This window comes from Canis aureus, chromosome 32 (assembly GCF_053574225.1).
Source record: "Canis aureus isolate CA01 chromosome 32, VMU_Caureus_v.1.0, whole genome shotgun sequence".
Classification (NCBI taxonomy): Eukaryota; Metazoa; Chordata; class Mammalia; order Carnivora; family Canidae; genus Canis; species Canis aureus.
In genome coordinates, this window is record NC_135642.1 from 24,720,736 (window position 1) to 24,734,095 (window position 13,360).

At 37.8% G+C, this 13,360-nt stretch overlaps 1 protein-coding gene across 7 annotated transcripts in view; it reads left to right on the top strand.

Annotated features, from left to right (window-relative positions):
• UNC13C (unc-13 homolog C) overlaps nt 1-13,360 on the top strand; it is a 586,284-nt gene that overhangs the window by 452,100 nt on the left and 120,824 nt on the right. For all 7 annotated transcript variants that reach the window (XM_077881171.1, XM_077881173.1, XM_077881169.1 and 4 more), the window contains 2 exons: nt 5,688-5,784; nt 6,443-6,586. In XM_077881171.1, the coding sequence (XP_077737297.1) occupies nt 5,688-5,784; nt 6,443-6,586 (241 nt within the window). The remainder of the gene's footprint in view (nt 1-5,687; nt 5,785-6,442; nt 6,587-13,360) is intronic.

Genomic DNA, 13,360 nt, shown 5'->3' on the forward strand with positions numbered 1-13,360 from the left:
CAAGGAAGGTAAGACCCTTTATTCTCCAAGGAGCTCCAATAATACTCTTGGATGATTGTTCAGTCGGAGTGACGGACACCAGATACACCACAATGACATCTTTTAAGTGCTGAAAGAAACACTGACAACTTAGAATTCTATAAGCGTAGAATTCTAGTTTCCCCTTAGTTTATTACAGTGGTTTCTCTTTCTGATAGTTCATTTTTAGTGTGTAAAAGGGATACTTGATATGGTTTTAGTCTTCTTCAATTTACTAAGACTTGTTCTGTGGCCTAACATGTGCTCTACCCTGAAAAATATTTATATGTGCTTTAAAAGAATGTGTATTCTTCTGCTTTTGGATGGAGTGTTGTGTATATTAATTCCTTTGTTCTATGATGCTGTTCAAGGCCTGTGTTTACTGATTTTCTCTCTAGATGATCATTCCATTGATGTAAGTGAAGTGTTAAAGGTCCCTACTATTATTGTATTACCATGAATTCCTCCTTTGTCTATTAAAATTTGCTTTATGTATTTCGGTGCTTCTGTGTTGGGTACATAGCTATTTACAAGTATTATATCCCCTTGTTGGATTGAATCCTTTATCATAATGTAATGCCCTTTCTATCTTGTTACAGCCTTTCTTTTAAAGCTGATTTTGTCTAAGTATTGCTACTTCAACTTTATTTTTGTTTCTATTTGCAAGGAATAGATTTTTCTTCAGTTTCAGTTTATTTGTATCTCTAGATCTGAAGTGTATCTATCATAGGCAGCATGTGTGTGTGTGTGTGTGTATATATATATATATATATATATATATACACACACACACAAGACTTGTTCTTGATTTTGTTTTTTTATCCATTTAACCACCCTCTTGCCTTTTGACTGGAGCATTAAGTCCATTTACATTTAAGGTAACCATTGATAGATATGTACTTCTTGCCATTTTATGGTTGTTTTCTTTTCAACCATTTTATTTTTGTTTTTGTAGTTTTTCTCTGTTTCTTACACAATTCTCGGGTGATTTGGTGACATTCCTTAGAGTTTTGTTTGTATTTCTTTCTCTTTAATTTAGATATTTGGCCTGTGGTTACCACAAAGTTCATATACAATATCCTATGTATATAGCAATCTATTTTTTTATAGCAATCTATTTTAAGTTGATAGTTGCTTAGGTTCAAGCATGTTCTAAAAGAACTATATTTTTACTCTTCCCTTAATTTTTTGTTTTTGACATCATACTTTACATGTCATTGTTTTGTGTAACCTTTGACTAATTATTGTAGGTCTAGATGATTTCACTATTGTCTTTTAACCTTCATTTTACCTATGTAGACGATCGAAGCCACACCTTTTACCACTACCAGTGAGATCTTTTTTCTTTTATTATTTTCTTGTTTGTTACTTATAGCTTTTTTATGTTTAAAGAAGTTCCTTTAACATTTTTTGTAAAGCCAGTTTGTTGTCAGTGAACTCCTTTCACTTTTGCTTGTTTGGGAAATCCTTATGCTTCATTCAGTTCTGAGTGATAATCTTGCCATGTATAGTATTCTTGGTTGTAATTGTTTTTCCCTTCAGCACTAGAATATATTGTGCCACTATTTCTGGCATGTGGGTTTTCTGCTGAAAAATCAGCTGATAGTCTTGTTGGGTTTTACTTGTACTTAAGTAGTTGTTTTTTCTTTCTGCTTTAAGAATTGCTATCTTTAACTCTGGACACCTGAAGTATAATGTTTGTTGGTGTGGCTCTCTTTGGATTCACCTTTTTAAAAAATATTTTATTTATTTATTCATGAGAGACACAGGCAGAGGGAGAAACAGGCTCCATGCAGGGATCCCAATGCAGGACTTAATCCTGGGACTCCAGGATCATACCCTGGGCCGAAGGCAGGCACTAAACTGCTGAACCACCCAGGGATTTCCTGTACTCATCTTTTTGGAGATTCTGTGTGATTCCTGGACTTGGAGGTCTGTTTCCTTTACCAGGTTAGGGATATTTTTAGCCATTATTTTTTCAAATAGGTTTTCTGACCCTTCTATCTTTTCTCCTTCTGGGACCACTATAATGTGGATGTTAGTATGGTTGAGGTCCTAGGGGGTCCCTTAAACTATCCTTATTTATTTATTTATTTATTTATTTATTTATTTATTTATTGGAGATTGATTGATTGATTTTAGAAAGAGAGAGCACATGCAAGGGGAGGGTAGAGGGATAGATAGAACCTCAAGCAGACTCTGTGCTGACTGAGCACAGAATGTGATGCAAGACTTGATCTCACAATCCTGAGATCATGAACTGAGCCAAAACCAATAGTCAGACACTCAACTGACTAAGCAAACCCTGGCACCCCCACTGTCCTCATTTTTTAATTTCTTTCTCTTTTTGATGTTTGGTTTGGATGATTTCCACTACCATGTCTTCCAGATCACTGATCCATTCTTCTATATCATCTAATGTTCTGTTGATTTTCTGTAGTCCAGTTTTTTTTTTTTTAGATTTTATTTATTTATTCATGAGAGACAGTGACAGAGAGAGAGAATGGCAGAGGCAGAGGCAAAGAGAAGCAGGCTCCCCATTGAGCAGGGAGCCCAACACAGGATATGATCCCAGTACTCTGAGATCATGACTTGAGCCCAAAGCAGATGCTTAGCTGATTAGTCACCCAGGGACCCCACAGTTTTCATTTTAGTTATTGTAGTCTTCAGTTCTGATTGATTCTTTGGAATATTTTCTTTCATTGTTGAAATTCTCAAAGTATTCATCCATTCTTCACCTGAGTTCAGTAGGCACCTTTATGCCCATTTCTTTGAACTGTTTATCTGGTAAGTCACTTATTTTCATTTCATCTAGTTCTTTTTGGGGGGTTTTGTCTTCTGTATTTATGTGATATTTTTTGACATATTCTTGTCTCCTCCTTTTGTCTCTTTGTGTTTGGTTTTATGTATTAAATAGATCAGCTAATTCTCCTGGTCTTGAAGGAGTTTTATGCAGAAAGTATGCTGTGGGGCCTGGTCATCTGCCAGGTGCCCCAAGGGTTTCCTCTGCGTGGGCTGTATGCACCCTCCTGTTGTGGCTAGAGGTTGTTGTTGTAGTTTTTATTGTGTTTTTTGGTACACAATTGCTTGTGTAGGGGGCTGTCCCTTGGCAAGCTGTCTGCTAGGCCCCACTACAACTGCTATGGGCATGCTGGTGAGTGGGGTTGACTCTGCCCTGTGTGGCCAAGGGACCTGGATTTGACTGCTTCAGGGGTGCTGGTGTGCAGAGTTGGCCCTTGCATGGTTACAAGGCCCAAGGGAGGTCAGGTCTCTGGTTGGATAACTGTAAGGCCTGTTTGTCTGTGAGTTCTGGCTGCAACTGTCACAGGGACTCTATTGGACAGGCATATCCCCAGTCCTCAGCAGCATTGCTTGCAGGAGCCCCACTGCTGGTCACCATGTATGGTGGAGCAGGAGATCGATCGGAAGGGGCCCCACTACTGGCTGAGATCTCCAGCCTTGCGTGGCAGTGTGGGAAGCTACTTGAGAGGAGGGCCAGGGCAGGGGATTGGTTGGGAGAGTCTGCAGGGAAATGCCAGAGTGGGGCAATTGTTGCTATTATAGTAAATGGAGAGAGTCAGGGTGCCCAACTAAATAAAAGGGAAGTAAAAAGAACATGGTTTCTACCAGGCTTCTTTTCCCAGAGAATGTTCCAACAGATCCCTGCCCTTGTATCACATGCTGTAAAATTAGTCAATTGATCTCCTTCACAGGTAACTCAGATGCATTTCAAACTGCTGCCTCCATGCTGGGATGCAAAATGAGTGAGATTGAGTGCATGTCCTTTAAGAGTGGAGTTTCCATTTTCTGTTGCACTCTGGCTCTCCTGGTTATAAGCCCTGTTGGTTTCCAAAGACAGATGCTGTGGGCAATCATCTTCCTGGTGCAGGTTCTCTGAGCTATGGAGCCCAATGTGGGTCTCAGACCCCTTATTACCCAGGAAAGGCCTCTACGCTGGTGGGTCATTGCAGTGGAGGGTACTGGTCCTGACGAGACCACCTCTCCACCTATCTTAACTGTCTGCATGTGGCTTTATCTTTATATCTTTAGTTGTATAAGATCTGTTCTGTTAGTCTTCACTTCATTCTCTGAGATAATTCTGTATATAATTGTATATTTTGGTATGTCTATGAGAGGACAAAAGCTCAAGATCTTCCTACTCTGCCATCTTGGTCTCCTCTCTAAACATTATGTTTATAGAGTGATTCAGTAGGTTAAGTGTCTGCCTTCAGCTCAGGTCATGAGCCCATGGTCCTGGGATCAAGCCCTGCATCAAGAAGCTCCTGCTCTCCCTCTGCTTGCTTCTCCCCCTGCTTATGCTCTCTCTTTCTGTCAAATAAATAAATACAATCTTTGGGGGAAAAAAGAAGCTATAGGACAACTAATAGAATTTAAAAAGTAAATATAGGGGCTCCTGGGTGGCTCAGTTGGTTAGGTGCCTGACTTTTGATTTTGTCTCAGGACATGATCTCAGGGTCATGAGATGGAGCCCTGGGTTGGGCTCCAAGCTAGGGGTGGAGCCTGCTTAATATTCTCTCTTTGCCCCTCCCTTTCTCACATGCTTTCTCTCTCTCTTTCTCACAAAAAAATGAATATGATAAGTCTGTATAAAATTAAATGTCTATGTAGTAGCCACAACCAATTACAAAATTATACAGAAACCTTAGCATTTAAATAGAATTAAACTATGAGAAACAAATGGTGATGAAAGATGTGCAAGCCCTCTACTCAGGCAACTATAAAATGTTACTAAGAGAAATTTACGATGAATTAAAATAAAATAGACAGTGTTCCTAAAAAGATGCATTATTGAAAAGATAGTAATTCTCCTCCCGTTGACCTATAGATTTAATGCAATTTCAAAAATTCCAGCAGATATTTTTGTTCAAATTGACAAATTCACTCAAAAAAATTTAAATAGAAATGCAAAGGGCTAAGAATAGCAAAGGTAATCTTGAATCTTGAAGTGGAGAAAAAAAAAAAAAAACCCTGGAGAGCTGCATTATTAGTTATCAGGACTCGTTTAAAAGATACAGCTATTAAAAGAATGTGTTGTTAGTGCATGACAAACAGACCAATAGGACAAAGTAGTCTGGAGACAAATCCATATATACCATTGCTTGATTTGTACCAAAGATGCCAATTGGAGGCTGTGGGGGAAAGGATGCTCTTCTGAATAAATGGTGCTATACAGTTGTACCTCCACATGGAAAAAAGAACTTTGAAACTTAGACCATTCTCAAAACCCAATTGCAGATGGATTGTAGATCGTAACAAGCCAGAGGTAAGCACCCAGGATCATTTACAGGAGATGATCAGTATGGATGGAAGCCCAGCAATAAAGTACTAAAAAGTGAGAGAATGGCATGATAGGGAGCAGCACACAAGATCTATATTTTATAGGATTTTGAATTGCTGTGGGGATTGGGTACTAGGCATATTTAAAATAGCATGGGAGGAGCCAAAAAAGAGATGGACACTGAAAGTAAATAATCAGGGATGTATTTGATGAAGTAAAGCTAAAGGTCTCTGAGGAAGCAGAACTGCCCAAAAGGGAATGAAAAGAGATTTCTGGTCCTGAATTCTCTCATATAAGAAAAGAGCAACATTCACTGCTAATTATATGCAAATTATATCCTTTATAGTATGTAACATTATTAATTTTTTAGGTGGTTTGAGCCTTTTGTCATGCAGTGGCTGGATGAAAATGAAGATGTATCAATGGAGTTCCTTCATGGAGCACTGGGAAGAGACAAAAAAGATGGAGTGAGTTTAAATTACTTTAAGACTGCTTATTGTCAAGATTCAGTCATGCTACTCACTTTTAAGATAATGGGAATTGTTAGGCTCATTATTATTAATTAAGGTTTATTTTAATCCTCTAATGACCAAAATAAATGTAAAACACAACTTTACAGGACTGATAGGAACTCAAGGGAATTGTTTAAATTAGCAACAAAAAAATCAATCACCTTCTTGCTCCAAGCTTCCTTCACCTCTTGAACTGATCAGAGTCTAAAAGTTCGGTAGACTTCTGCAAAACTCCCTTGTCCTGAAATCTTTCCAGGATTTCGAGATTGGGAGCAGACCCCATCCAGATCCCTCTAGAACAACTTAAACGTGTTGAGCCACAATATCTTTCTAAACCATCCTCATATCTGTGGGAATGGGAAATAAAAAGAACCAGACCCTGAAGGTAGCAATGGAGAAACCAATTAATAGCAGCCTGCCCCATGATATTAGTTCTAATACATTTTCCAGAAAAGGATATGAATGATTTTGAGATGGGTAAGCATTTTATTAAATGAGAAGGCACACATGAAATAAGGGTACATGTTAGAGATCGAGTGATTTATGTGAAATGACTCTTTCTCCACACTCCCTCTAATGTGCTTTTGGATGGTTTTGCCTTCTCTCCCCTCAGTTCCAGCAGACATCTGATCATGCCCTCTTCTCTTGTTCTGTGGTTGATGTCTTTGCTCAGCTTAACCAGAGCTTTGAGATTATTAAGAAACTAGAATGCCCTAATCCTGAAGCATTATCTCACTTAATGAGAAGATTTGCAAAGGTAAGTTAAAGGAAACAAATCCTTTCTTGTCTGGGATTGTGGCATGTTGTTATTTTCTTTCACAGAGCCTAACTAATGTTGTTTGTAGTTTTCTCTGACACCAGTACCCCAATTTCATTTCAAATTCTTGTACCAATAGGTTTGGTTTCCAGGTTTGTCATCTTTCTTTCTGCCCTTCTTGTTTCTTAAAATGGATTTATCATTCTTTAAAAACCTATCTGTTATTCACATTGGTGACTCAGTCGTTTGTAACTGAAGAGACTAACTACTACGGGTGGCAAAATTATTTATTTCAGATGAAAATAAGCCTTGGCATTTTCTATTTAAATTGCAGGTATTCTTAACACACAGTATACTACAATGAAAAGTATATTAGAATTGGAGTAATGAAAACAGAGTTCTGATTTCAAATCAGCCAATAACGATAGTATGAGTCTGAGCAGTTCATTTCATTTTTATGAAATGTAGTTTTCTTAGTTGACAGATTGATTTTGATCAACCAGATTACATTCTTAAGATCTCTTCCCCCTCTAAAAGTCTAAAAAGGCTTTCAAAGTACTTACTGCTTTGCCAAAAGTTTCGAGGGAAATACAAGAATTAAAAGACGTAGTCCCTGCCCTTCAAATCTTAAAATAAAAAACCTCCTATAATAATCAAGGCCGCAGCACATGAACTAGTTAGAAAAGAGCATGAAGAAGGATACAATTTGGACTCAAGCATAGTGGGATCTACAGTTAAGTTGGGCACGAGGAAAACCAATGAGGGCTGAAATAGACAAAGATTTCACAAGAAAAGCAGAGCTCAGTCAGCCTAAAAAGCCGTAGTTTAAAAAGTATTCTAAGCCTTGGGGGTAGCAGGAACAAAAGGAGAGGTAAAACAGAGCTTACATGTGAAGAGTAAGGAGAAGCAATATTTTGGGGAAAAATAAAACAAAACCCAACCAAAAACAAAAATGTGCAGTGGGAAAGTAAAGATAGGTCTAGATCTTGCAGAGCCCTGCTGTCTGGACTATGAAGTTTAGACTTAATCTTCTGAACAACCTAAGTAACACTGAACATCTTCTGAACAACCTAAGTAACACTGAAATGGATTGTTTAAACAATCCATTTAAACAGGGTAGTGGCATGACAAACGCAGTAATGTAGGGGAAGTGACTGGCATGGTCCTCTGTCTGACTGCCCTATGATTGAGTCTGGCTCGATGGTTTGGATGATGGTGGAGGTCTCCACTGTTCATCCAACAGATACTTACTCATTACCTCACTCACACACTTTACTAGCCACTTTGAGAGATGTAGCCATGAATAGGCATTTTCTCTGACCTCATAAAAGCTTATAATGGGAGTGCCAAATCTATGACAAAGTCCAATGCTATAAATGTCATCTCAGAAGTGAAAAGATACACAATACATATAACCTTTAACATGTTAAAAAATAAGGAAATGCCAAAACTCAGTTAAGTTGTATATTAATTTTCTAGGGCTGCCATAATTAAATATTACCAGAAAATGGTGGCTTAAAAAGTAGAAATATATTTTTTCACAGTTCTGGAGGCTAGATGTCTGAGATCAAGATATTGGCAGATTTAATTTCTCCTGAGGCTTCTCCCCTTGGCTTAAGGATGGCAGCCTTCGAACTGGGTTTTTACACGGTTCTTCCTCTGTGTATATGCTCCCCTGGTGTTTCTATGCATGCCCAAATTGGCTTTTCTTATAAAGTCAGTTTACTCAGGGAGGCACTTCAAGGGGATCTGGGATCATTCCAGGGAGGAAGCCCTGAGCTGTTACAAGCTGTTACTGTTTTCTTCAAGTCTTGATATACCAAGGTTGCGAATAGGGCTGGGAGGTGCCTGGCTGGAGTTTAGTCAAGGAGAGAGTCTTTGTCACCCTCTATCATTCTGTGACTCGAATTCTAGACTGAGAGATCCTAAAGAAGAGAGAGCATAGGATTAGTAGAGAGCTGATGGAACTACAGTTGGAAAGTTAGGTCCTCTATGAAGAACAGGCAAAGTGGCCAGACATCTTTAACAGAAAATTAGGAGCCATAATTTAAAAAAAAATAATAAAAAGGCTGAAAAAAAATGAGGAGCCAATGAAGCTTTAAGGTACATAAAGTGTCTGCCTAAACTGTATTCTTAGTTTACTATCAAATTTTTTGAACTCTAGTCTTTACATGTTAATTAGGAAAACAAAAGTAACCTCCCACTTTTAAAGTTAATAGCTAAAAATCATTGATTTTGATAATCTCCAGAGGGAACTTTCTTGGTAGCAGCTGATTTCAACTTCCCAATGTGGTGAATCCTGCAAGTAAGCTCTGCAGGAGAATTATTCTAAAAAATTCTCTTTTCTTGACAAGCAGCTGTGTTTTGGGTGACGGCCAAGAGAACAATGAAATGGGGTCATTAGGGATACTGTTGAAGAAAGTGTGTCACATGCTATTCTTGGAACTCTGTGGGACTCATGGAAGCAGGGTCATAGGAGAATTCAATAATCTCAGAGTTAATATATTTAGTAACATACTATTTTAATTGTGAACGATATTAGAAAGGTAACTAGAATTCACCCTCAGGGTAGTCAGGTAGCAGGTTATGTAAGGTGGAGGCAGGGAAGCACCGAGAAAGCAGGAAAGCTGCCCTGGGCTGGAGGTGCTGGGCTCCAGGTCACCCTCCCCTCCTTGGCAGTATGGACCTTTCTGTAGCTGTGAAGCTGGACCCTGCCATGTTTAGACTGCCGGAAGTGTAAGCAAGTGGGCTGGAGGAAATTATAAACAGGTGGGAGGATGCAATAAGGCTTATGTCAGAATCACACTCAGGAAAGCACATTCCTTGAAGTGTGGAGAAAAGAACTAGGCTCCACATGTCATTAAGGGAATGTAAGCTTTTATTGGCACACACACACAAAAATGTTAAATACCTAAAATATTTTTAATCCATGTAAATTCAATACTACCCAATTATTATCACAAGGAAATAATGTAAGGAAAAAACGTATTTTCTGGGGAAGCAGAAACTGGCAATTTACAATGAAAGACAAATTCTATTTTGTCAGGATGATTTTTAAAAATCATAAAAATAAATATAGGACTTTGTGGTTAATATCATTAGCCATTTCACAGTAACTTCAGACTATTAGAATTTGTTTTGTTTCATCAGATGTGACCATTAGTCTTAAAAACCCTATCCTTCTTGGGATTGGGATCCTTATAACAGAGTATTGAAATCATATTCTTTTCCTGGGACTTATATTGATTTATATTGATTTGTCTCTCAGAGAAAAGACATAATTAATGATATCTGCAAACATTTGGGAAGAGTTAGCATTCTAAAGTGGGACTTAAAGGGATGATTTGTTTTTACTAAAGCGTATATAAGGCTGAATACATCAAACAAATCTTCACATTTCATAGCTGTGAGAGGTGAGGAGTGCACATGGTTAGTGAATATTTCTATGGCTATACTGCTGCTTTTGTTAAGTATGAGTAGTTTAAATAACAAAGTGATATAAAGTAGTGATACCTTCATTAATTATTAAAAACAAACCAACAATATTAATGGAGTCCTGGCTATGAATCTGTTTTTTTTGTTTTGTTTTGTTTTGTTTTGTTTATTAAGTGTCCAGGGACTGGAGATACTATGGTGAATGAGATACACATATTTCTTGTTCTTTGAGAACATAATCCTAATTTGCAAAAGCATAGATGCTTAATTGAACATTGCTATGTGCTAATCACTTTACATATATTGTCTTACTTATTCTTCACTACAATCCCATAACATAAATACTGTTATTTTTCCTAATTATTCAAATGATGAAACAATCTTAGAAAGTTTCAATAACTCAAAGAAAGCACTCAAATAACTCAAATGAAATGCTTTTAATCACTAAGTTATACTCCCTTCCCAGTCTGGTGTCCTCACAAATCACTTAGTAAGTCGAAGAGCAGAATCTCAACATTTATTTTTACTCTTTGAGCCAAGCCTAGGCAACTGAGGGGGATTCTATCTTCTGCGTGGGTTAAAATACAGTGCTAGAAAGCTCCTAAGTGACATTTCTAATGTCACTTAACAGATACTACATTTCTTATCCTCCATGTATTCACTAATACTAAATATTTCAATGAATAGCATGGGGCTGAAAAGATGGATTTTTGAACTGGGGTTCTTATCTTACTGATTGCAAGAGTCATACCCTAGAGGGACCTAGTATTGACAGGATATTTAATCCACATCCAATAGTGTGGCATTAGCTCAGGAGATCATACTGACTGATTGATAGCTATCGCACTCAGTAACAAGAGTAGCCACACACCTCATGAGAGTAGACTGAGGATGGGAGATATTTTGGTCATCCTGCTTGATCTTTTAAATGCAGAGAATCCTTGGTTTCAAGGCCATAGTCCTGTTTGAATTTTATTTAAAATGGAGCTCTTTGAATGGTAGTTCCTTTGCTGCATCCATAAATGAATCATCAGTACCTCATGACTCTCTCTTCATAAAACTCTACTTTGTTATAGAACATGATGCAAACAGCTTCTGTCAGGCTCTGGCCTCTCTCTGTGTGCTGTCCCCACTTCTGAAGCCCAAGAGTCCCACAGATATACGTTAGCTAGGTCCACACACTCAGGAAATTCTATCTTCCAGGCTTTGCTAGCTAATTCTTCCATCAACAAGTTCTCTCTGAAGAGTTAACCTCCCCCCTGCTGTGTATTAGTTAGGACTGTGGTTTTCAAACTTTAGCTTGCATCAGAATCATCTTGAAGCTTTCACCAAAATTGCTGTCAGCAGACCTGGGTTAGGACCAGAGAATTTGAACTTCCAAGAAGTTCCTAGGTGATGTACTAGGGGCTATCATGTGTACTAGGTAATGCTTATGATGCAGTTGGAGATGTGTCTTAGGCAGGTATGTCTCAAGTAACTGCTTGCTAGTATTAAAGAACTAATGTCCAATAGGGTTTGACTTTGTTGAATAAATTAAAGTGAAATTGAGTTGCCCTTAAAGTGTAAGGGCACACTTTCATTCAGGTATACTTTGTACATTAGTAGAGACATGGGTGGTCTTAGAGCCATTGTATCCACAAAACTTACGAACACAAGGCCTTAAACCATATCCTACATGACTGAGCTCTTAACCTTACCCACAACTCATAACCACTTCCTAACCATTGGCATTTGTAGGTTAGTGGATGTGAGATCCTAAAATGTGTTAATTGTTCTCCAGCAGAAATTCAACAGACTAGGGTTTTCCTGTGAAATACAATCAACTCTTGGGCCTTGGGGCATACCTTGAGAATAATCAGAAGTGAATGTCTGGATTCCCCTCCCCAGACTTTATCTGAGGCAAGTTATAATCTCTTAGTTATAACAAGCTCCTAAATCAGACTTTGCTTTGTTTTTGTTTTTATAACAAAGTGAAATGATTCTTTGAGTTTACACTGTAAACTGAAAGTCGTGCTCATATGTACAAGTGAATTGGTACTTTTTAGGTAAGTCCCTAAGTAATTTCCAGCATTATATCTGAAGCCAAATTTGAACAGCTGCATTTGGAAGATATTTCAGTCTGATCAGCCATCTGTTTTCTAGATTTACTGGTCTTCTGCTTGATAAGATTTGGATTTTCCAAGGCCAACTTTCTATTTAAACCGATGCATATTACCACCATACTTTGTACTTCCACAAAATATCAGTTTTCTTTCTGCATTTTATCCCTACTTTCAGGTTTTCCCTTTGATCTTAAATGTCTTTGAAACAAGTTCATAGTTAGATTTGGTGAATTCAGGTTTGTTGGTTAAGAAGCTAAAGGAGAGATGTTTAGAGTGTCTCCTCAGTTGATCTGAGCCACAAAGAAAATTCAGATGAATATGTTATACAAAAAAGGGATACGAATTTTTTGTCCTAGCTTTTCTGTGAAAAGAGATAGTCTTTATCTACAGCTATTGTTGTTTTCTGTCTTCTGAGAAAATCATATCTGCATTTGGCTTATGATAATTCAAGCTATGTAAGTAAAAGTAGTAGGATAAAAATTCATCAACATATCTTTAAGTAGCTGAAATTAAATTTAATAAAATGTATTTGTTTTTCCTAATTTTACATAATTAATGGAAGCAGAGGGCATCCTTTAGCTCAGAAATAGTAAATGGAGAAGGAAAAATATAGAATTAGGATGAAGAGGACAGAACAAAGGCAAAAATTAGGAAAAATATTTTTAGATAATAATGCACCAGTAACTAATTTAGTAAATTAAAGGTAAATGTATTGAGACAGTATGATACAACAAAAGTCTTAGGGATGGTCTTTGATATTAATAAGGTTCCTTACCTTATCAGAAAATTACTGAAAATATTTCTTACTAAGGAATATATACAGGAATGCTCTGACACTACTTATAATTCTACAAAGTATTTAGAAACACTGTAAATAGTTGAGAAATGGGATCCCTGGGTGGCTCAGTGGTTTAGCGCCTGCCTTTGGCCCAGGGCGTGATCCTGGAAACCCAGGATTGAGTCCTGTGTCAGGCTCCCTGCATGGAGCCTGCTTCTCCCTCTGCCTGTGTCTCTGCCTCTCTCTCTCTCCCTCTTTCTCTCATGAATAAATAAATAAAATCTAAAAAAAAAAAGAAAGTTGAGAAAGTCACCACCACATATATATGTGTGGTGAGGATGAGAGGAGAGTAGGAACTAGAAACCGTGAAATAGGAGTCAAAGCATAAGATTAGTTGTCTGGGGGGCAGGGGGAGCATTAGTATCATTAAATAGTAAGTATGTAAGCATAGAGAAGGTT